This window comes from Nannobrachium achirus (genome assembly GCF_963921795.1).
Source record: "Nannobrachium achirus genome assembly, chromosome: 9".
Lineage (NCBI taxonomy): Eukaryota > Metazoa > Chordata > Actinopteri > Myctophiformes > Myctophidae > Nannobrachium > Nannobrachium achirus.
The window spans coordinates 46,900,147-46,922,619 of NC_137818.1; the positions used below are offsets into that span (position 1 = coordinate 46,900,147).

Below are 22,473 nucleotides of genomic sequence, written 5' to 3' on the forward strand. Positions count from 1 at the left end.
AACAAATAAACGTGAACATTTCTAATATTTCAGTTTTTTAAATAAGTGCCTAAATCGAAAGTCTGATTAACCACCTAAGCCCAGCGATGCTACACGTTGTGAGCTTGTAGATCTGCTATGTTTGAATTTTCTATTGAAATACTTTTTATAATCGATTAAATGGATTAGTTCGATCAACTGTTGTACTCCTACTGTACTACCAAACATGCAACTATATAAAAAATCCATTGTTCTGTTTGTAATGTACAGTACAACTGTATGAAGCCCGCACCAGTACACACATTTTTAATAAGTTGCAATGATGCCTGTTTTATACGGTACTCTAAAAAGTAGATTATATTCAAGCTCACAACATGTCGGCACGCAACAAATTATAATATATCTAGCTAAAGTCATAGGGAGGGATCGTGGCTCGTGTGCATGTAGATGAACACCATCTAGCTTTCTCTTGCTATCTCTCTACAGTACAGTCCACATAAAAGTGAAGTTCACTGACATCCTGGAAAAAAAGTACACCGTCCAACAGAGTGTCTGCAGTATCAGTACAATACAATATGCAATACAAGGTCCTTATATACTGTAAGGTGGAACACTGGTTCTCAACCTCCAGGGGTCCTTGAAGATACTGTAACTGATATTTATGAACCAAATGGACCCTTGTATGAATGTAATGTACAAGATAGATAGAAATGCTATCAAATGGGGATGTGCACATCAAACTGGTTGAGACTGAGGTAGAAGCTATGAACAGACCAGGACACAGTCTTTTAAACTAATATGCAGAAATGCCTCCGCAGACACCTTGGACTTTAGGGTTTGAATGAAAATGTATAATTTCTAGTCCTCCCTATTATTCTGACTCTGTCAAGTTGTGGGTGTATCAAGGCTGTGTGGACGACGGCAACAAAAGCTCCTGACGGAAGGAATAGAATAGACTTCTCTTTCTCGCACGCTCCCTCTTGCTCCCTCGGCCATCGCCTCCTCCTCCTCCTCCTCATCCTCCTCCTCCTCCTCCTCCTGCCTCCCACGCAGCAGACGTGGTCACCCACAGGCAGACCGGATGGTGAATCACCAATTGTTTGTCTCCTTTTCTCATGATTGTCCTTTTACCCCCCAGTGGCGTCAGTTCAGAAAAAGCTAAGGTATGGCAACATGACTGGTGTCTTGCACGCGCGCCTTCGCGCGCGTGCAAGACACCAGTCATGTTGCCATACCTTAGTAACAGGCATGATACATTTGTTTTAAGAAGTACATTCTATTTTTTCCCTACAGTTTCTTGGGCTGGATATGGCATCCTGGAACGGTTGTTCAAGTGTTCAGCTAAACTTGGCATGTTAGTAAACGTGCCACAATTAACAATAATGCATTGCACCTGTGTAGCTGACCTGCGGAACCTGGGAACATACCATTCTGTCAAGATGAATACAAGTGTGGAGAATATAATTATAATACCTTGCTAAAGTGACCACGTTGTGAAATTTTGCATTTGTAGTCATTTTACTGTAATTTAACAACATAATAACCAGCACAGTAGACAAAGAGATATTCATGGATTTACATTTAAAAGTAACTTTTATTTTCCCCCCTGGACGGACGGTATGGCAGCCGCATACCCCTGCCATACCCAATTGACGCCCCTGCTCCCCTCTCTCTCTCTCTCTCTCTCTCTCTCTCTCTCTCTCTCTCTCCCTCTCTCTCTCTCTCTCTCTCTCTCTCTCTCTCTCTCTCTTCCTAACAGTTATTCTTGAGAAGCCCATTCGCATCCCAAGGTCTTTGTCGGTGAAAGCTGCCAGCGTGCTCAAGGGCTTTCTAAACAAGGTGAGGCACGGTGCACACCCAATCAGCTGCCTCGGTTCCCCTTCCGTCTGTCTGTTTGCACTGCGCGGGCAAATCAGCGCGCGCGGAAACGAGGCCAAGAACACGTTCCACCGAGCAGCATGGCCAACGCGGCAGTCACTCTCTAGGCTTACTTCACTTGGCTCGGAGTGAGAAAGTGTGCATTTGTGTGTGTGTGTGCGTGTGCGTGCGTGCGTGCGTGCGTGCGTGCGTGCGTGCGTGCGTGCGTGCGTGCGTGCGTGCGTGTGTGTGTGTGTGTGTGTGTGTGTGTGTGTGTGTGTGTGTGTGTGTGTGTGTGTGTGTGTGTGTGTGTGTGTGTGTGTGTGTGCGTGCGTGTATTATTATACTTGTGAGGGCCAAATGTCCCCTCATGTATCGTAGAATTTCAGAAATAGACAAGAGAAATGGTTGTTTTTAGGATTATGGCTTTGAGTATTAAAACATTCAGGTTGGGGATATGGTTAGAACTAGGCATGTAGAGGTTAGGCGTTAGGGTTGGAGTTATGTCTGATTTATACTTGCATACTTTGCACCGGTGTTGCGGACTGAAAATAGTTGTTCTACAAGCTGTAAAATGAGCTATTTTTGGCTTAGGAGTTATGGTTTAAAATTAGCATTAACTTTATTAAATTGTGTTATCGTGGCATTCGTAAAAGTGATGTTCTGAAACGTTGATGTCGTAATGCAAATGCATGTTTGCGTCTGCGCTCGCATGCGCCAATGTGTGCAGTTAAACCTGTTGTGTGCACATGCAGCATCGCTGCGATGCACAGGCGCACTTACTGTTTGTGCAAACGGCCTTGTAGCTCTTCACTTGCACTCAGCCACAGCAAGTCATTCCTGTAATTGTTCTGATGAAGGGAGCGCATCTCTCAGTCTGAATAGTCAGGGGGAGGGGACTGTCGGGAGTTGCATGTGCACATAATAATGTGCACATGCAACTCCCGACAGCAAGTGCAAGATGTTAATTGGCAGTTAATGTGCCCATGTAGATTGCTATTGCAGAGTTTAGCCTATGTATACAAACATAATCAAGAGAAATGCTAGCTGTCTTCACATCGCCCCCATGGACTGTATCGATGCCCACATACTGTATAAATGAGGTTATTCTGGAGGACATCTATGCTGATCAATTATTGATCAGCATAGATGTCTTGGTAATTGGGAGTTTGGGTATTAATGTAGAGTGTGTTATACTGATTTTGTTATAGCAAAAAAACAAACAAACTTGGTCCAGGAGGAGGTGCCCGGGCGTCTCCAGCTCAATGACTGATATTTATGAACCCATTTGGTTCAGTTTTTACACTCTCACAGTTGAATTAACATAGATGATTTTACAGTATTGATTGGGTTCCCGGAGATTTTAAGAAATTATATGAAATGGGTGCCTGATCCTCAATGCATATCGTCGCTGTCGGGTGGAAACCTTTTCAGGAAATGGAAAAAAAAGACCTGTGTTTCAATGGATCCGGTGTTATATTAAAAAACCCTTCGAAAACGAGATGATGAATCTCAAGGGCTTTAGCCTTCTAATAAAGGTACATTATAATTATTTAGTCACAAGTTTGTTAGCCTCTTTCATTTTCAAAATGTAAAACAAAATTAGCGAAAATACCTCAAATGTTTATGTTTATCTTTATGTTTATTGAAGAAACCCTCTAGTCTTCCTGGGGTCCTCCTGAAATATATTAAAAATGTACTTGAGTAAAAGTATGAAAGTGTTGGCATCAAAATGTTGTTTGCTAAAGCTTTCTAATAATTGTAGTGGAGTAAAAGTACAACATTTGCCTCTGGGAGGTAGTGGAGTAGAAGTTTCCACCCCCCACAGCAACGATGTCAAACTGGGGGTCCTTGAAATGGAGAAGAGAGCCACCGCAGCAGAAGACATCCAGTACAAACCCAGGGAGGCTGACAGCCTTTAAAAAGGTGAAAATAGAACCAGTACGTGTTCCTTTCCTGACCTGTCGTCTCCCTGCCAACAGGACCCCAAGGAGCGACTGGGTTGCCAGGTGCAGACGGGCTTTACAGACATCAAGTCCCACACGTTTTTCCGCAGTATAGAGTGGGAGCAGGTAAGTCCTGAGTGGAATCTGTGCTTACGACTGAAACGTGGCCATAAACCGCCCTCCCCCTCCTGCATGGGGTGGCTGTTAACATTCAAATGAGCTGTTCTATTCAGCGGCTCTTCACAACATACATTACATACTGTATGTCCAAATTATGCACGGTCCCTAGCACTAAATAAGGAGCCATAATTACATACCATTATGCGTACTGTAGTCTGCAGCATGTGACCTTTTCAGTATTCTATATTTTAACCATGCTGAAACCCAAATGCTGACCTGTGTGTCTAGTTCCGTCAGGAACACTTGGGTCAAAAATAGATTTAAGCATTTATTGCAACAAATGTAATACATTAAACTTAGTCTGAACTACAGAATAAGGTGGAGCCTGGTGTGGTAGACAGGGACTTGCAGAGAATGTTAGAGAGGCAGGGGCTGACATTTCTAAAAGGGCCTTTTGGTGAAAATATCGGAAATAGCAGTCCTCCAAGCTCACAACGTGTCGCAATGCGACGCACTGTGAGCTTGGAGGTCGCCTATTTTCAGTGCTTGATACCACACTGAACTAAGCATTATCACGTCAATACTGGAGATGTGGCGTAATGGCATGAATTTCTACACAAGAGGGCAATTCTTTCAGCAGAAGATGCTGCGTTCAAGTTCAGGAGAGTTTGGACAAGGCAATTCTCTTGAATGCTGCCTTCAGGTAAGGCAAAAGAAAGAGGGCATTTGCATTTCTTTCACTTAAGTAAAAACTGCATTCATGGTCTGGAGAGGGCACTTTTTTACAGACGGATAAAAGGGCAGGGTCTCAAGCCCCCTTTGATGTCTATGTGTGCACATCCCTGGTGATAGAGGCAAGCTTACCCAGCAGCAGCAGCAGCAGCAGTGTGTGACAGCAATTGAAAAGCAGAGATCCAGTGTGGGAGGGAGCCGTATTTAAACTGACCGCCTTTTTGAGAGAATGAGGTGTGATTGGTGTGTGTAGGAAAGCGTGGCTGATTGAAAGCTATCAGCAGCGGCGTATTTGAATCCTGTGCCCAGTCTGAACTAACAGATGCTTCATTATTCTGCTTATTGAATCCTAAGTGTTCTATGTAAGAGTTTGTCATTTTATTAATGGTATCTCTAGGCATTTATAGGACAGTGGGAAGTGACAGGAAATCTGGCGAAATATTTCAAGGTTAGAGAACTCATACTGGATTAAACAAGTGATATTCTAAGTGACAAAATAAAAACATTTGCTGACAAAATTGGAAGGGGAACACTAATAAATTGAAGCTGATGAATGATCTTTGTGGAGTTCTCTCTCCTGATTGATATCCCCACCTGAACATTTATTTTCTGTGATTCTTTTTTTAACAGCTGGAGGGATGGGGAAATGCATTTGGGTCCCCATCCGGAACCAATGGGGGGTTCATTTTACTATAATCCAATTTTTGTCTGCGACAAATTCAAAAAAATATTATTGAACTCAAGTCTCCGTGGCGTGTGTAAATCAATAGAAAAAAAGTCATTTTGGGGGTGAACTACTCCTTTAACAAATACTCTATAGCAGTAGTTCTCAACCTTTTGAGAACTATCCCAAAACAATCATATTTTAACTGGGGGACCCCAACCACCCTGACGAGCACTAAGAGTTGAGGCATTACATTTTGTATAACATGGTTCTTTGTGAAAATAGCCGATCTACATGCTCACAACGCCTCACGTTGCGAGGCGTTGTGAGCATGTAGATCGGCTATTTTCACAGTTTCTGTCTCTAATATTTGACAATTTGACCAATGTTTAACATGTCATTTTAGAGGTATTAAAAAGTACATAACTTGTCAATGTAGAAATGTGCATATACCCTCTATATACAATTAAACTTTATGTTGGTTTGTTTACAGTTGAGTGAGAAAACAATTTTGCACATTAAGTTAATCATCTGAGGACCCCCCCCCCCCAAAATAATTTGGGGACCCCCCTGGGGGTCCCGACCCACAGGTTGAGAACCACTGCTCACCTCCTCTGCGCAGCGTGGTGGATAGATGTTTACTTATTAGTATAAGTATATCCCTATTCTACCTATAGTGTCACGTTACAACTGGCGTTTATCCACTTGGATGGGTGGGTGGAACCTGGGACGCTCTGACCAGGTCAAGGAAAGAAGGGAACAGAGTAACAGTTGTGTGAGGTCGACGTGTCGTGTTGTCTTGACCCCCGTGGTCAGTGCAGAATTTGGGTCCCGCTGCAAAAGCGGTGTAGCGTTTCAGTTTGTGCTTCTGGGGTTTTGAGCCGCTCTACGCTGTGGTCAGTGGTTCCCAAACCTTTCAGCTCGAGACCTAAAAAGAGACATTTTATGTCTCTCCGGGCTGGCACGGCTCAAAAACTATTTATATATACTGTATGTGTAAATGTATTATTTGTGTAGGAAATGAAAAAGAGACTTTTACTCACGGGTCACGACTAGGGATGGGACGATAAGCGATATTATCGTTTATCGTGATAAAAAACACTCAGATTTAATTTATCGTGATATCGTCCTCCGTCATGCACTGGGATCAATTCACCTTTCATTTGCCGAGCTGCATATCCGGTACCACTTAAACCCTCTATAATTGGTAAAAGGTACTTATAATATACGTACTTCATACAGTCTTTTTTCAATCTCTATCAAATGTCTTTGGCAAAAAAAAAATAGACGATCTACAAGCTCACAACGCCTCACATCACGATGCGTCGTGAGCTCGTAGATCTGCTATTTTTTTGGCAAATGTTCCGCCCCAGGATAATGGATTTTGATTAACGTGATAATATCTTAAATCGTGATTTCTTGTGTCACAATAATCGTGATATGAAATGTTCATATCGTCCCATCCCAAGTCACGACCCATAAAAAACATTTACACACCTGCATACAGTATGATGCACTGTTCTTCTCGGTTCCTCTTCTCCAGATTTGGATGGTACATATAGCCCTGATAAAGCTGTTTGACTGGCGGTGCCCTTTGTGGGTGTGTGTTGCATGTGCACGTTAAAAATGCATGAGACAGTTGTAGACATGGTGCACAGACCACCGCTGGGCGGAACAAAGTGCCTTCCCTTCTTTGGAGCCATAACACAAATAAAAGTGAATTTCTAATTGCACTCACATGTAATGTGTGCGTGTGTGTGTGTGTGTGTGTGTGTGTGTGTGTGTGTGTGTGTGTGTGTGTGTGCGTGTGTGTGTGCGTGTGTGTGTGTGTGTGTAGGGGTAGAAAATGTTCCATTGATGGTATAGGACTGATGTGCACCACTACAGTATGTGAAAGCAACATGAAAGCTAGGATATAGGCTATACAATATTAAGGGGCTTTCACGAGCACGCCATCAGTAATGACGTTTCTGTGTGTGTACAAGTGTGCCCGGTTTGAGCTAAATGATTGTCTGCAGTCAGAGCACGCTTCTAGTTTTAGTATTACAGTGGCACTCGTATCATTAGGAGTAAAGCTTAATGAGCTTGGTCCCAGCTTGGTGGGTAGAGCCGGGCGATAGGATTATTTCAAACGTTCGCCTCGATTATGGAACGATTATTAAGAAAAAGAAAAATGGCAGGTCAAAGACCTTGTAGGTCAACTATTTTTGCACACCTCCACCATTTTACAACATGGAATCAAACATGCACAACATGTACATAGACATACTGTAGGACCCGCACACCATCTTCAACTTGCCAAAAAAACTATTTTTATTCATTAGGAATGCAACGTTTCGGTCAAAGACCTTCTTCAGGCACCTCAACAGGTGCAGATGGTGTGCGGGTCCTATGTAAGTTTTGTGCATGTTTGAAATGACGTTGACCCCTGCTTACACACTCATCGCTATAAAGCTTTAATCAGGTGTGCATAAAACTCTGTTGCCTACAACATGGAATCAAACAGGGTTAAGGGGTTAATCAGACAAATCGATAAATAAAGTCGATAAAATAAATGTATTAAAAAGAATTGTGTCAATTTATTGATATACGGTATAAGAAATAAATCAATTATCACAGAAAAAGAAAATCTATTAATACACAGACTTAATCAATATTTTCGATGAAGTCGGTTATTGGTTCATTGGTGGGGAATGGTTGAAAGTGTAAAACTACATGGAAATACAGTACAAGCAGCAACATATTGGTGTGGAATGTTCCGCAAGACTGTGCTAACAACAACTGTACAATATGATAACAATTTAATAATGGATGCAATAAAATAAAAGAAAATGAGAAGAATAATATTTAAAAAATAATAACAATAAGTTGGAAATTGTACAGACAGGTAAAACATATCAGGAGCTACAGCTCCACTAGACATTATTAGCTGTAAGCTTAGCCGTCCCCCTTTCAAAAAGGCATAAAAGTACGCATTTACAAGTATGTCGGCCTATTACTGTATACAGCTGTCATTCAGACCTTGTTGACCTTGCACAAACTGCAATGCTTACCCTCCATCATTACCAGTAGAAGTCAAGACAACTGTGATCTTGAGAAAATTGCATACCGGTATGATGTGCAAGTTCACATGTTGCACTGCCGTGACACATTGTGAGTCACAGTTTGTAGAAGGGCTAATTCACCATGCGTTTATACTTGCTAAGTATAAAATAGGGTTTAGGTGTCAAGCTCTGCTGTGACGTCGCTTGTTGCGTGGCCAGTTCCTCTGCCGGGAGCTTCTCTGGCAGTGCCCCACCTCAGCACCTCTCCTCCACGCTTCCTCTCCTGGCCCCGTGACAGAGACTGGCACCGTACCCGCAATTATGCACACGTGCAAAAAGAGCACCATGTTGCACATGGGTGGTGCACACAATCTTTCACACAGTCTTTCTCAGGCAGCAGTGGCTCAGGAGGGAATGTCATTTGGGAATGGGAAGGTTATCGGATTGATCCGGGGCTCCCCCTGTGTCCTTGTCAAAGTGGTCTTGAGCAAGACACCAATTGCCTTTAGCATAAATGCACCAATTTCTTTTTTCCCAAGAATTACAATACAGATAAAAAGGCCCTAAATTTTTGGGTGAAATGTTGTACTCTAGACTTGGTAAACTGGCCCTGAGTTGGCTCTGTACTGTCTGATCTTTATTCCAAATAACCGATCTACAAGTGGTGATGCGTTGTAGCTTGTAGATTTGCTATTATTGTATAATGTTCCTCACAGAATATGGATGTTGGGGTTAAAACAATGTTGTGTGTCTCCTACTTGGAGTTTCACACCGATCGGTCCAGCGGTGCTTGTAGCATTTTGTGCAAAATGGGCCGCTCCCACAAAGTTCCTGCAAAAAATGGAAAATGAGAAATCTGATCACATGACTACAGAGATACAGTATGGTGTACCAATTTGGATGAGATTTGGACAAAATCTTTAGGAATAGTATAATATAAAAGATATATTTAGCAAAACTCTGCCCCATGATGGCGCTATAACAGACTGATGGAAAACATTTGGGGCAGAGGTTCTGCTCTGACCTCCAGGGAGTGTGTGTGTGTGTGTGCAGTTTCACGCCGATCGGTACAACGTGCCGGAGATTAGCTGTTCATAGACACACACGCACGCACGCGCAAGCACAGACAGACAGTCAGACAGACAGCTTGGCGCAGACAAAAAAGGTCAATCAGACGTCTCCCTGACGCAGCGTGCCTCATTCAAGTCATTCAAAATGCATTAAATGAAGTCATTTACTCATTCTCATGTTCACCATACTCAAGCGGTCCTCAAGGGACAATTCTGGACGGGGTGGTGTTGGGGTGGAGCATGAAAGAGAAGGGAAGGGAACATGGGGGAAAAAAGTTGTCAAGGTTCAGTAATCGGTGCTGCTTGTGAAGTACACACCAAAGACATGCTCGGGAAAGAAATGAAAGCCGGGGGAATTGTAAAAATAAGGGAGGGGAGTTTGCGCGTTGAGAATAGCAGACCCAAACAAGCCTACGGCGCGTTGGGGATACGACGCGCTGTGAGCTTGCGCGGCCTGCTATTCTCGGGCTGTTCCCGGCGCGCGACACCATCGCACGGCTGAGCATAAATTAGGCCTGACAAAGCTGTGACAGAGGGGGCCGTGAGCGCTGGCAGCCGCAGAGGTGCTGGACCGCCGCACTCTTTGCCCTCAAACACACAACCTGTCTCCATACCTGACAGGACGCACATTGCCACCGCTCTCCTGGCTGCCGGCGTTACGCCGTATTAATATTAACCTATTTAGGCCTAGAATTATTTAAAATCATGTTTTTTTGTTGTTGTTTTTTTTTTTCAAGTCTTTGAATATATCTTTTTAAAAGCGAACATTTGTATTTGCTTCTGGGGGGTCCCTGGAACAACATATTTTGAGATCGGGGATCCGTGGCCAAATACATGTAATTTTGGGGGTCCTTGACATGAAAAGGTTTGAGAACCGCTGATTTGGAAGAAGGATTTAGAAGACATTTATAGAATCAGGTAAAAAAATATATTCAAAGTCTTGCATACATTTTCGCGATTTTTCAAAAATAGCAGATCTACAAGCTCGCAGCGCGGCACTCGGTGCCGCGCTGTGAGCTTGTATATCTGCTATTTTTCAATAGATAAAGCATAAAATAATGGTTAACGTGGTTCAAATCTAACGTGACACCGAACAGCGTTCCCGGTCTGAATTACTTAATCACGCGTCTCCTGAGGGCGCGACGGGCTCCGCTCTCTGAAGCCGTGACATGTTTGAATATCATTTACCTGCCTAGCCTTTTTTCTCTCTTTTTTTTTAACCCTCCCCCCTCCAAATGTGCTGTGAACTGTCACGTCAATGACGCGGGGGAGTTTTGAGCGGGCAGAAGAAACGGTGACTGCTCGGCGGCGAGGAGAACTCGTGGCACGTGAATGAGTCGCGTTGATTCCCTGGCTGAAGGCGGACAGACTGGAGAGCCTCGTCTCTCAACCAGTCCACGACATGCATACATCTACCTTAAAGCTGCACTACGGAATATTTTTTAACATATTGTTTTACGTTTTAACCAATCTTTATGGTAGAGTAGCCTATGTTAACCCATTATGGAAGTGTACACATTTGTGTGTATTACCCCCTCGCAGGCCGGGAACACATTACAGTACAGTATTTTTTGAAAACAATATTCAAGTTTTCTGATTTTTTTTCTATGAAAGCCAAAGGTGTTAGCAATCAAATAGTTTGTGAATTTTGTTTCTAGCTGTTACAGAGGCTGAGTAATACGTTTTCCAGAAAAACTGGGTCATTTTCAAATCGGACAGTCTTTATAGTCAGGGGATATCTTCAGAAATAGTGTCATATCCTGGAATAAATTCCTTACCAAAGGATTTCTTCACCAATGTGTTTGTAAAGGTGTCTAGTAACACATCTCACAAAGACTGAAATTCAGTTTCCCTAGGAGAATCCGTGACAGCTGCTGAAAGTTGGGGTCCCATTAACTTTAACTATACAGGATAAAACACACCAAAATAAATATGCTTTAAGTAGCATGTGAGGGGTCAAACTAGGGGTTTTTCATGATTCTGAATCCATTGCAAGCATTTGTTTTGCACGAAAAACATTCCTTGGGGTAATGGCGGCTCCCAAAAAACTGAAAAGTGATGACTCATCACTAAACCATAGTTTTATGGGGGCGTTTTCAGCCCAAGGAATGTTTTTCGTGCAAAACAAATGCTTACAATGGATTCAGAATCATGAAAAACCCATAGTTTGACCCCTCACATGCTAGTTAAGCATATGTATTTTGGTGTGTTTTATCCTGTATAGTTAATGTTTAATGGGACCCCAACTTTCAGCAGCTGTCACGGATTCTCCTAGGCTAGGGAAACAGAATTTCAGTCTTTGTGAGATGTGTTACTAGACACCTTTACAAACACATCGGTGAAGAATTCTTTTGGTCAGGAATTTATTCCAGGATCTTTTTAAGATATCCCCCGACTATTAAGGCTTTTTTCAAATCGGCCTTAGGCCTATCCTAAATGGGTTAATACAATATAACCGTGTGCGTGCGCTCGCTTGCACTATGATAAATTTGAATTTGAATAGCAAAAATGTCTGCTACTGCCTCGTTCTAATGTCTTTCTTACTGTAAAATCGCTTTCATCTACAACCATACAATGTGCGTGTGATGACGCATGCTCACGATCAGGCCTCCAATGTGGCTGGAGGTAATTGCTCTGGCATGGCATTGACGTCTGCCTCGGATCACACCGAGCTGTGACTCACACGCAGTCCAAACCAATCCAATGTCTTTCTCCAGAATCTTTCTTTTTATTTCTTTGCCTCTGGATTAAATACACATTATAGACACATGCGCACACTCACTCACTCTCTCTCTCTCGCACACACGCACGCACGCACGACACGCACACAACACGCACGCACGCACACTCCTGTGATCTGAGGACCCTCAGCTCCCCTACTAGCCTTGGCGCCTTCGCGTTCCTCTTTCATGTGCCCTACTGGCCTCAGGGCCACTTTGTGTGTGTGTGTGTGTGTGTGTGTGTGTGTGTGTGCATTAGAAGGTGCCCCTCAGTGTGCATCATTACCACCACACAGAGCATCCTACCTGCACCACATCAGAGCAACCAGAGAGCCACGGAGAACAGGTGGAGCGAGCCAGTTGAAAGGAGAAAAGAATTTCCTGCAGGAGACACAAAGGGGAACAGATGAGAGAGAGACGAAGACGGGGAGCCTTGATAGATTACTGAGAATGAAGCAGAGAGAGAGAGAGAGAGGGAGAGAAAGAGAGAGAAGGAGAGAGAGAGGGTGAGATTCGCAGCAGGCACGTGCGCAGATAGACATGAATAGGGGCTTGAGCCCATGCCCTTTTATCCGTCTGTAAAAAGTGCCCTCTCCAAACCATGAATGCAGTTTTTACTATGGTGAAAGAAATGCAAATGCCCTCTTTCCATGCCTTCCCTTAAAGCAGCATTCAAGAGAATTGCCTTGTCCAAACTCTCCTGAACTTGAATGCAGCATCTTATGTTGAAAGAATTGCCCTCACTAACAGCTAGTGTAGAAATCGATGCCTTTACGCCACATCTTCAGTATAGTTTCTTATGCTTAGTTTAGTGTGGTATCAAGTACTGAAAATAGCCGACCTCCAAGCTCACAACGCGTCGCGCTGTGACGCGTTGTGAGCTTGGAGGTCTGCTATTTTCAGTATTTTCACCAAAAGGCCCTTTTAGAAATTTCAGCCCCTGCCTCTCTAGCATTCTCGGCACGTCCCTGTTTCCCAGTAGTGGCTCCAATTGAGGAGAAAGGGCAGAGACGGAGAGAGCGGGTCGGTTTATTTGAAGGTTTTTTTTTCCCATGGGTGCTTTGAACCAATAGGGCTAATGATGTGAAGGTGCCACTAAAACCAGCAGGGAAAATCAGGAGTCACACTCCCTCTTCTCTCTCACTCTCTCACACACTCTACTCACACACACATTTTGAGGATGTCATAGACGAACTTCCAGAATTTGTGAAAATGCTCACTTTTATTTACAAGTATACATCTATACTAACAGGTTTACGCATTTCAATCTTAAGGCGTCTTTCCATGACTTGAGATCTATGGTCTAAATCTGTCCTGGCCTTGGAAAACCCACAAAGAATCTAAACAAAATAAGAAGCAAGGCTGCGTAGCTGTGGGTTTTATTTCTGTAGCCCGACTGACATTGTTCTTTTCTCAGAACATGTCCTCAGTGGAGTTTTTTCTTTCTTTTTTTTTTCTTTTTTTTTTGAAGGGACAAAAACGAACCTGAAACCATGGAAACAAACCATGCAAAAAAAGAAGTAAAAAATAAAAGAAATCCCGGCTGAATCACTTGCCCACAATTTCTTGGGAGCCTCACCGATCCCTTCTGTATCCTTCTCTCTCTCTCTCCTTTTCACGTCTTCATTTACACTGTGCAATTTCATCTTATTTGTCATCTGAACAGCAGCACATCAGCCTTTATTCACACAATGTCGTGCTCGCCCCATATCCCGGAAAATGATCTTCATCACAAATCAGTACCAAAAGAGGGGAACATAATCAATCTACAAGCTCAGTATAAAAAAGTATAAAATAGGGCTCAAGTGGTTAATGTATCGACCAATGTAGTTTCAACACCGGGGGTTCGATTCCGTGTGATGCATGCCACGCACCTTCCCCCACCCATGCTTTGTTTCCTTCTGTACAAGTAAAGCAGAACAATGCAATACATATAAACTGTATAAACAATATTGTGTCTGGTGTATGAGTTATCGTGCATGCCAAGCCCCCAGAACCTGGGGGGAGGGCTGTAGCGTCATGGACATGGTGGCCATTTGCGTTTGGTACTGCTGCTGGGGCCAGAAACATGAACGCGCATCTAGGCTTCTTTGTATTGACTGCGCGTTCATAGCGGAAGTGCTCGTTCATAACGTGGAGCCCCAGCGCATCCATGAAAAACTCTATGACGCACTAGTCTGGGATCACTTCACTTTTCGGGGTTGTATCCTGTCGGGAGCGGAAACTACAACACGTCATGTTGTAGTACTCAAAGACTACAATTTGGCCGGAAAGATCAAACCGGATTCAGTTTGCACCCAAAATAATTCCCCTGCGCTTTAGGGCCTACCTAATAAACTCCTTGATGCGGAGTAGTTTTGCTTTTGAAAATTTTGTTTGGTACAAGCATCTTTTAGTCCAACTCGTAGCGACTGGCAAGATTACACTAGGCTACTTGAGCATTTTAATAGGGATAGGGGAAACAAACGGGGGGAACCAAATCAAAGCGACGCCGCTTCTTCTAGTGGTTTCCGCGCTTTAGGCGGAAACCAAACGACATCTTGTGAACGAACACCAGGCTTTCCCCCAGAAAGCCTGGTAAGGCGAGGTTAATGACGCACAACGCGTCACTTAGGCCCCAAAATAGGCTCCGCCCATCACGTTCACTACGCGGAAGTACGCTTCATGCGCTGGGTGAGCAGCTTAATGCAAGTGGACGGGCGGGGATATCTGGTGCCCTCTTTATACTTATTATAACTCTATGGGTGCATGTCATCTTTCCTGTCACTCGCCACTATTTTAAGTTAAAAAAAAAAGAAAAAGAAACATACGCCCAACCCTTTTAGTGCCTATCCCGAACTAGTTCGGGATATTCGGGATCAAAAACAATTTTTTATTTGCTATTTTACTTACCCCGAGCTGCTTGGAGCAACGTGGGTGGTCCCGGCTCGCCCAGCGCTCACCAACGAGAGACGCTAGATGCTCCGACGATTTATTCCATTGAAAATGGTTTAAAATAAAGTTTAGACCCCCCCCAATGTTCACCAAATGTTCATTGTAGGCGGCGCGACGTATTCCAGGGTGCCTATCCCGAACTAGTCCGGGATATTTAATAAAATGAATTATTTTATCGGAGGCCTCAACGAAGCCCCGGTCTAGACGTCCATCCTTGGCCGGGACTTAGACTCGGCCATCCACGGGCCGTATTCGCGCTAACGGCCGAATCGCGCCGCCCACTCCAATAATAAATCACATCTTTAGACAGGATTTTCTCCGGATTGTGTCCCCAGACCCAAGGAGAAAGTTTTTTGCGGCTGAAATAGCTTTAGATCGGGCTTCTCAATGGGTTAGCATTTTGGCTACGTGTCAGCTAGCTTCCTCCTCTGGACACCCATAGGATTGACCGGAGTGAAAACACGAGCCAGTTGGGAGAGGGTCGACGAAAGCTATAAAGAAGGTCAATGGAGAAATTTCTGGCACTCTAGCACCCCTTGTGGCCGGATGGCACTGTATGAGTTAAGAAAATAATGGTTTTATGAACTGCTTTTGATGTTCATGATTGTTTTCCATACATAATACTGATTACTTATTTTTTTCATCAGCTGGAAAAGAAACTGGTGACCCCACCCTTCAAACCTCAGATTACCGATGACTACGGCCTGGAAAACTTTGACACCCAGTTTACCAACGAACCAGTGCAGCTAACACCAGATGATGAGTAAGTAGCTGTTCTCAAACACAAGGCACAAGCTCTGTCCTGCTGTTCCGTTCCATTCCCCCCCGTCAGAAACTTGGCAGTTTTCACGGAAGAAAGAAACAAAAACACCACAAATTATTATTGTACACCGTTAAATCCTCAGTGTTAATTTCACTCTCCAAGGCTTCTTTTACATTTTTATCCTCTCAAGAAGAGACATATGAATACTCAGGATTTTTGCAGGGCGTGTAGCACTTGACAAAAAGCCTCGTTGTCATTAAAACGGTACTAATGGGAATAATTTATGGGTAGCTTAGTCAAGTGGAAACTACACAAACTTTTGAAACGATCAAAGGACCTGAAAGGCAGACTTGCAAGGAGAGAGAAGGGCCCCCAGGGGGCGCCGCACTCCAGGGCAGCGGCAGTCTAGCTCCGTTCAATTTTCATTTCAAGACATTTCTGTCGCGGATATGTTTTCGGAAACTGGGCCACAGGCCTGTGTGATGTATTACGATTTTGATTTTGCTACGGAGAATTAAGAAAGCAATGGCTCAGTGTTCAAATAGCTCATGCTAAACCTAAGAGACGTGCACCATTTAGTTTTCTATATTAAGTGTTTGCCTGCTGAGCAGGGTCCTAATTTAGCTATATTTAGTGATTTGACTTGCTGGAAATGCTTCAGAGATAAAGGGATTAGCAAATTAACGTATTAAGTATAAGTGCTATCACTTATTAAGAATACAAGCGGTTGGTTGGCAAACCGCTCCGCATCGCAAAGACACTACCCAGACAACAAGTTTTGTGTTTTGACTGTATGCTCACGCACCAGGGCAGGAATTTCAGGGAGGCCATGAAGGCCATCGTTGCCCCTCAGTTTGGCCTTGTGCCCCTCAAACCAATGGCATGACCTGAGGCCACAGTGGCCTTAATGCCCCAGCTCCACTTGTTCCACTTTCTCAATCCAGTGACTTTGATTGGTGCAGGGTTGAGCATGGATCAGATTGTAAATAGTAAATACCATCATTTATTTGACAGCAGTTAGTCTTCATCAAATTAACCATCAAATTCTTTTCGTGGCCTTCCTGCCTTGGCATTTGGCCTTTGTGCCCTCAAAAAATGGACAACACCAAAGCCCCTAAAATGGTGAATTTCCAGGCCTGACACGCACACACAAATGTACATACAAATACAAAAAGATATGGTTACATACCATTTTTTTAAACTTTTGACATATCTATATTTTTAAATGGGAATTTTTTTGCATGCTTTCTTCCAAGCTCACGTCCCAGAGTTTGACTTGTGTTTTCAATTCACTGTTGTTGCTGTCATCATCGTTGTTAGTGGCCTGCGACTGGGAGGTTGCCAGTCTGAATCCCCACAGTCCATCTGGAAAGCTCTGGGCAGAGGAAGTGAATGAGTAAACCTCTCCCGTCATGACTAAAAAACTAATACTGAAGAGCGCTCAAGTCCCTGAACACAGTGGTACCCAAACCTTTTAGCTCCAGACCCAAACGAGAGACGTGACGTTTGCCCGGGATCCAAACCAGTGAAAATAGCCGATCCACAAGCCTGTGAGCTTGTAGATCGGCTATTTTCACGACTTAATTATTGTAAATATTTAAAAAGAATTATGGAATGTCTTAGAAGCGTTTGTTTGCTTGTTTTCAAATGTATTGGGGGAGAGGAAAATCTTGTGAAATATATCGTCACTGTCGGGCAGAAACCTCGTATCTCCAAGTTTCAAATTTGCATGTTTTTTCGCGAAGTAAAGCCCTGCTTCATCAGACAAGATCGTCGCACAAAATTAGTGAAAACAGCAGATCTACAAGCACACATTGTAGATCGGCTGTTTTCACTAGTTTAGTTAATTTTTTTAAATGATAAAAACGAACGGTTTTGGACATACAAGGTTTCCACCCGACAACGACGATATGCTGTATATATATTTTTTTTATATTATTTAGGAGAAAGTCGTGACCCATAAAAACAAATGGGTCCTAACCCACTGTTAGGGAAGCAGTGCCTTAACACCCCCACCACCAGAAGCTCTGTGGAGCTGCACGGTGGCCAACAGTAAAGCCTTAGCTTATACCTGGTCAAATGTGGTGTCGCTCGACGCTCACCGAAAATAGCCGATCTACAAGCTCACAACTGTTGTGAGCTATTTCCGGCGTGTCATCATCATCATCAATTTTTATTGACAGACTCAAGTTCCTATAAGAAGACATACAACACAACATTTAAAAACATCACACCAATAAAATTAAAATAAAAACAAAGCAATCACTATCAGAACACATAAATTACTGAAATTGGGTTTAGTCAGCAGCATGATAATCCAATTATTTGACACATTCAGATGACAAATAAACTTAAACGTCAGATTTCTCAGAAGAGCATGAAAAGTGCACACTCCTGCTTCACAAAACAATTGACTGGCACTCGACCATCTAGGTTTTCTGAGTAGAATCCTCATACAGTCATTGTAAGCAACCTGTAGTTTTTGGATGTGTGACATCGGCGCAACCGAGTATAAAGCGGGCCTCAAAAACTCTCAGGTGGGAATCCGTGGCACTAGTCTGCGGCATCGAAGGGCGTTGCTTTCAAGGGAGCGTGCAGGCTCAGTGAAGCGGCCCTTTAGTGAAATAGTGAAAGATCACTCACTGCAGCCCCCCCCCCCCCCCCCCCACATCCCGATGAATCGCGGGCACAACATGGCTAACAACAAACAGCCCCCCCAAAAGATCTCTGCGTTCAATGAAGAAAAAAATACCCCCTCGAAGCTCTCCAACAATGACGTCTTTATTATCCACTGGGGTCAGTGTTTTGATTAATGTGGACATGTTGCCTACAGGGATTCAATGGGCATCCTTGTTTTACATTAACTTTGGAGAAGAATAGGCTTGAAAAGATTTGGCTCGACCACAGACGTAGTGTGGGTTCCATTGTCGCGGATGGTCCGCAGCCAGCACACGACAAAACAACCCCCCCACCACCACCACCCCCGCCGAGCCGTCATAAAATGGATTCCATGAGGCTTTGTTTCGTACGGTGCCAACGGATATTACCAGGCTTGTGTTGGACAACGTTTGCATTTAAATCCATGCTGGATTCATTTTTTAGGCTCCAGTGTTTTTGGTTTGTTCCAGATCAAGTTTTTGTGAAGACCAACCTTCCCCCTCCGACCACCAGGCTGTTGAGACCAGAAGCCTGAGCTTTAACCGCCCACCTGGCAGTGTGAGATGGCTCGTGAGATCAGTGGTGCTTTGGGATTTTTTTTTCCGGGCGGACGGTCATTTATTGACGTCACGTGCACGCGCGTGCATGCGCCTCTAGAGGCTATTTAGATAGAAAGGATGTCAGCAGATCTAATGGTGGGAAAACAATAGTTTTCTAGTCTTAATTACATTTGCATTGTTACTTAAGATTTTATGTTCTACTTTCTTTAAATTCATTTAGAAAATACAGCGCTGCAGTAGGATAGAGAAATCTCAAACACTAAATACCACAGTAATGGATGAGGACACACATCGACACATGCACATGCAGTCACAGCTGGAAACCTAAGTAGGCTATATATCCATATGAATAGAGGCTTGAGGACGCTCACACATTCACCACTAGAAACCTGTTATGCATAGAGTAGCCACTGATTAAAGTATTGCTTGTAGTTATCGCGGATTCGCGGGGTGGGGGGTTGTCGCGGCTCTCGCGGGGGGGTATGCACGCGTTTACACGGCTGTGCACCGTTCGGTGCCGTCCGTGCGCGTGCATGTGGGGAAATATTTCCGGCCACACGGCGTCCGGTCCCGTCCGGCCCCCAAAGCACTACTGCGTGAGATGGTTTGAATCCTATAAAAAGAGCCCTGTTGAGCTTCATCGCTAACAACGGCAACAGGATTTTCAATACATATAGTGTTATAATCCTAAATATGGTTACTTATAACCATAGTCTACTGAGTTGCTTGTGACATTTCTCGTGCATATAAGTACCATCACTGAAATTATGTGGATTTTATGTGGATGAAAGGGAAACATCATTGAGCACTATAGTTCGAAGGCTAAGATGCATTAAAGGACAACTTTGGTTTTTTACAACAAGGGTTCATATTTTAGATTGTAATTAGAGAAAAGAAAAAGTGAGTGTTAAAATGTTTTCATTTGCTTCGTTCTTTTGTTTTATCGCGTTTACTGTGCTAAAATGTGGGGCATGCGTACGCATGGGGGCATGCGTACAAGTGGCTAAATATGTATTTTTAGACACAATAAGCAAGCAGTTTCTTTATTGCTATTTACAGTAACACTTCTAGCCCCCATAAGTCACATCCAACCACGAAAGGTTGCGTTGTATCTTGGGAATGGGCTTATTCTGTGTAAAATGACATTAGCCACTTGTACGCATGCCCCCAACCACTGAAATAAGATTCTCTAAAACAATAGAAAGAAGTAAATGAAATCAATTTAACACTCATCTTTTATATTATTTAATTACAATCTAAAATATGAACCCTTGTTGTAAAAAACTAAAGTTGTCCTTTAAAGGAGTAGTTCACCCCCAAAATGACTTTTTTTCCATGCCATGGATACTTGAGTTCAATAATATGTTTTGCTTTTTGAAACATTCCTAAGAAAAAAAATTGATTGCAATAAATGTACCCCCATTCATTCTGGATGGGGATCCAAATGCATTTGGGTCCCCATCCGGAATCAATGGGGGTACATTTACTATATACAATTTTTGCCTTAGGAATGTGACAAATACAAAAAAATATTATTGAACTCAAGTCTCCATGCGTGAGTAATCAATAGAAAAAAAGTCATTTCCTTAAATAGGGTTAAAGGGCTTATAATATTCCTCTTTTTGCTGTAATCTTCAAGGACCCCTTGAGGTCCCCGGACCCCACTGTGAGAAGCACTGCTGCAGGTAGGGGGATGCGCAGAATGACACTGGGGCAGCGGAGGCGGATGCTCTGCCCACGCGAAGCCCTTTGAACGCGCATTGAGCGACAGCTACAACCTTGTGAGGTGGCATCTCGCCATGGAGCCCCGGGAGCAGCTAGTGTTAATGTGAACCCTATTAAATGCCCATCATCGCCTGCACCTGTGACAGACGCTAGCAACCCCCGGTCTGTGCCTCGCTAGGAAGCCCTGGCGCATCCTCTCTGCCTCGCAGCCAGGCGCCCATCTCAGCGCTCAGGCTGGCGTTGGGCGCGCCTCCCAGCTCATTAAGGGGCTGAGAGGCGAGGCAGTTAATTTGCGTCAGGCATTTTGATGACAGCAGTCGATGACAGTCTGCAATGCACTATTATTGTGGGTGGTTGGGTGGGTGTGTGTGTGTGTTGGTGAGGGTGTGTGTGTGGGGGTGGTCTCTGCCAAATCAATAGTGGAGATACCAAGCTGGCATCAAAATGCCGCCGCACATCAAAAGGAGACGCGAGCCCCTCCTCCTCCTCCTTTCTCTCTCTCTCTCCCTGCACCCTTTTCTCTGCTCTCTGTCGGTAAGGACAAGTGGTGACGTCGCCGCTCCACCCAGCGAGGAGGGGAGGGGTGGGGGGTGATGCACCTCGGCCCACACCCCCGGCCCTCGCTCGCGTGATAGGTTTGGCAGACGAAAAAAGAAAAAGTGAGAGACGTGCAGGGAAGAGAGAGAGAGAGGGAGAGAGAAGGAGGGTAAAGCCCCTCCATGTTAAGAGATTTACTCGCGGCATTAAAAACCAAGGCTTGCTGGGGGCCCTGTGCCAACATAGCAGGATGGGGGGATGGGGGGGGTGCTTCAGGAGAGAGAGGCTTTACTTGGCCTGTGCCAGCTCCCCCTGACTTCATCAGTGTTATGAAACGGCAGCCTCTGCCAGCACGCAGGCAAGCAAGGAGACACTGCCTGCATCTATGGCATTTCGTCCTCTCAGAGTTTTTACCGCAGCAATTACAGCAAACTCGCACGTACCGTTTTGCCCGAGGGCCGGAATTGATTTACTTTCTTCAGGGAACCTGTTGGGTAAATAAAGCCATAAGCCACTAGATGTCACGGTTTAGAGTGTTTTATACTGGTTGAGGAGCGTTGCGAGGCACGAGGTCGAGGCGCTAGCCGAGTGCCTCCAACCCTCTCAGCCATTATAACATGTCCCGATTAAAACGGTTCACAACAAGAACAACTTCTACATAAAGTAGTTCCGGCTACCAGGAATTGCAGCTTACTGAAAGGGGTACACACCAACTGTGGGCGGCGTGCGGACGGCATCACTGTTCTATTTTCCAGGCGTTGCCGCGCGGTGAAAAATGTCTGTGCGCCGTCCACTGCCAGTGTGTGCTACCCTTAACAGAGACTAGTGCCTGTTTACTCAGCCAATCCATCGAGATGGCTGTGTGCTGCTAGGCGTAAACTTTTCCCAAACAAACATAGAGATATATATAGAGAGCACAAAACTTTAAACTGTTAGCTCGATCTCATTGTAACTAAAGGCCTGTCCAGTGTCCATAGTATCTCCGAAATGTTCGGTGAGTTGCGAGTTCCGACGTGATGTCAGAGCGGCAAACCCATAGACCGTAAAAATGTGTGCACGTCCAGACAGACAGAGTCAGCATGTGCCGTTTCACATACTAAACTGCGACCTTTGGTCGCAATTATATATAATTAAACGTAAGAATGCAAATCCGGTTGGGTGACT

General features: G+C 44.1%; 1 protein-coding gene across 1 annotated transcript in view; it reads left to right on the forward strand.

Annotated features, from left to right (window-relative positions):
- The window catches only part of prkcz (protein kinase C, zeta), a gene marked incomplete at both ends in the record, with an annotated part of 143,532 nt that overhangs the window by 117,246 nt on the left and 3,813 nt on the right, over window positions 1–22,473 (forward strand). The window contains 3 exons of the mRNA XM_080734274.1: window positions 1,739–1,818; window positions 3,819–3,908; window positions 15,714–15,829. Of these exons, the coding sequence (XP_080590400.1) occupies window positions 1,739–1,818; window positions 3,819–3,908; window positions 15,714–15,829 (286 nt within the window). The remainder of the gene's footprint in view (window positions 1–1,738; window positions 1,819–3,818; window positions 3,909–15,713; window positions 15,830–22,473) is intronic.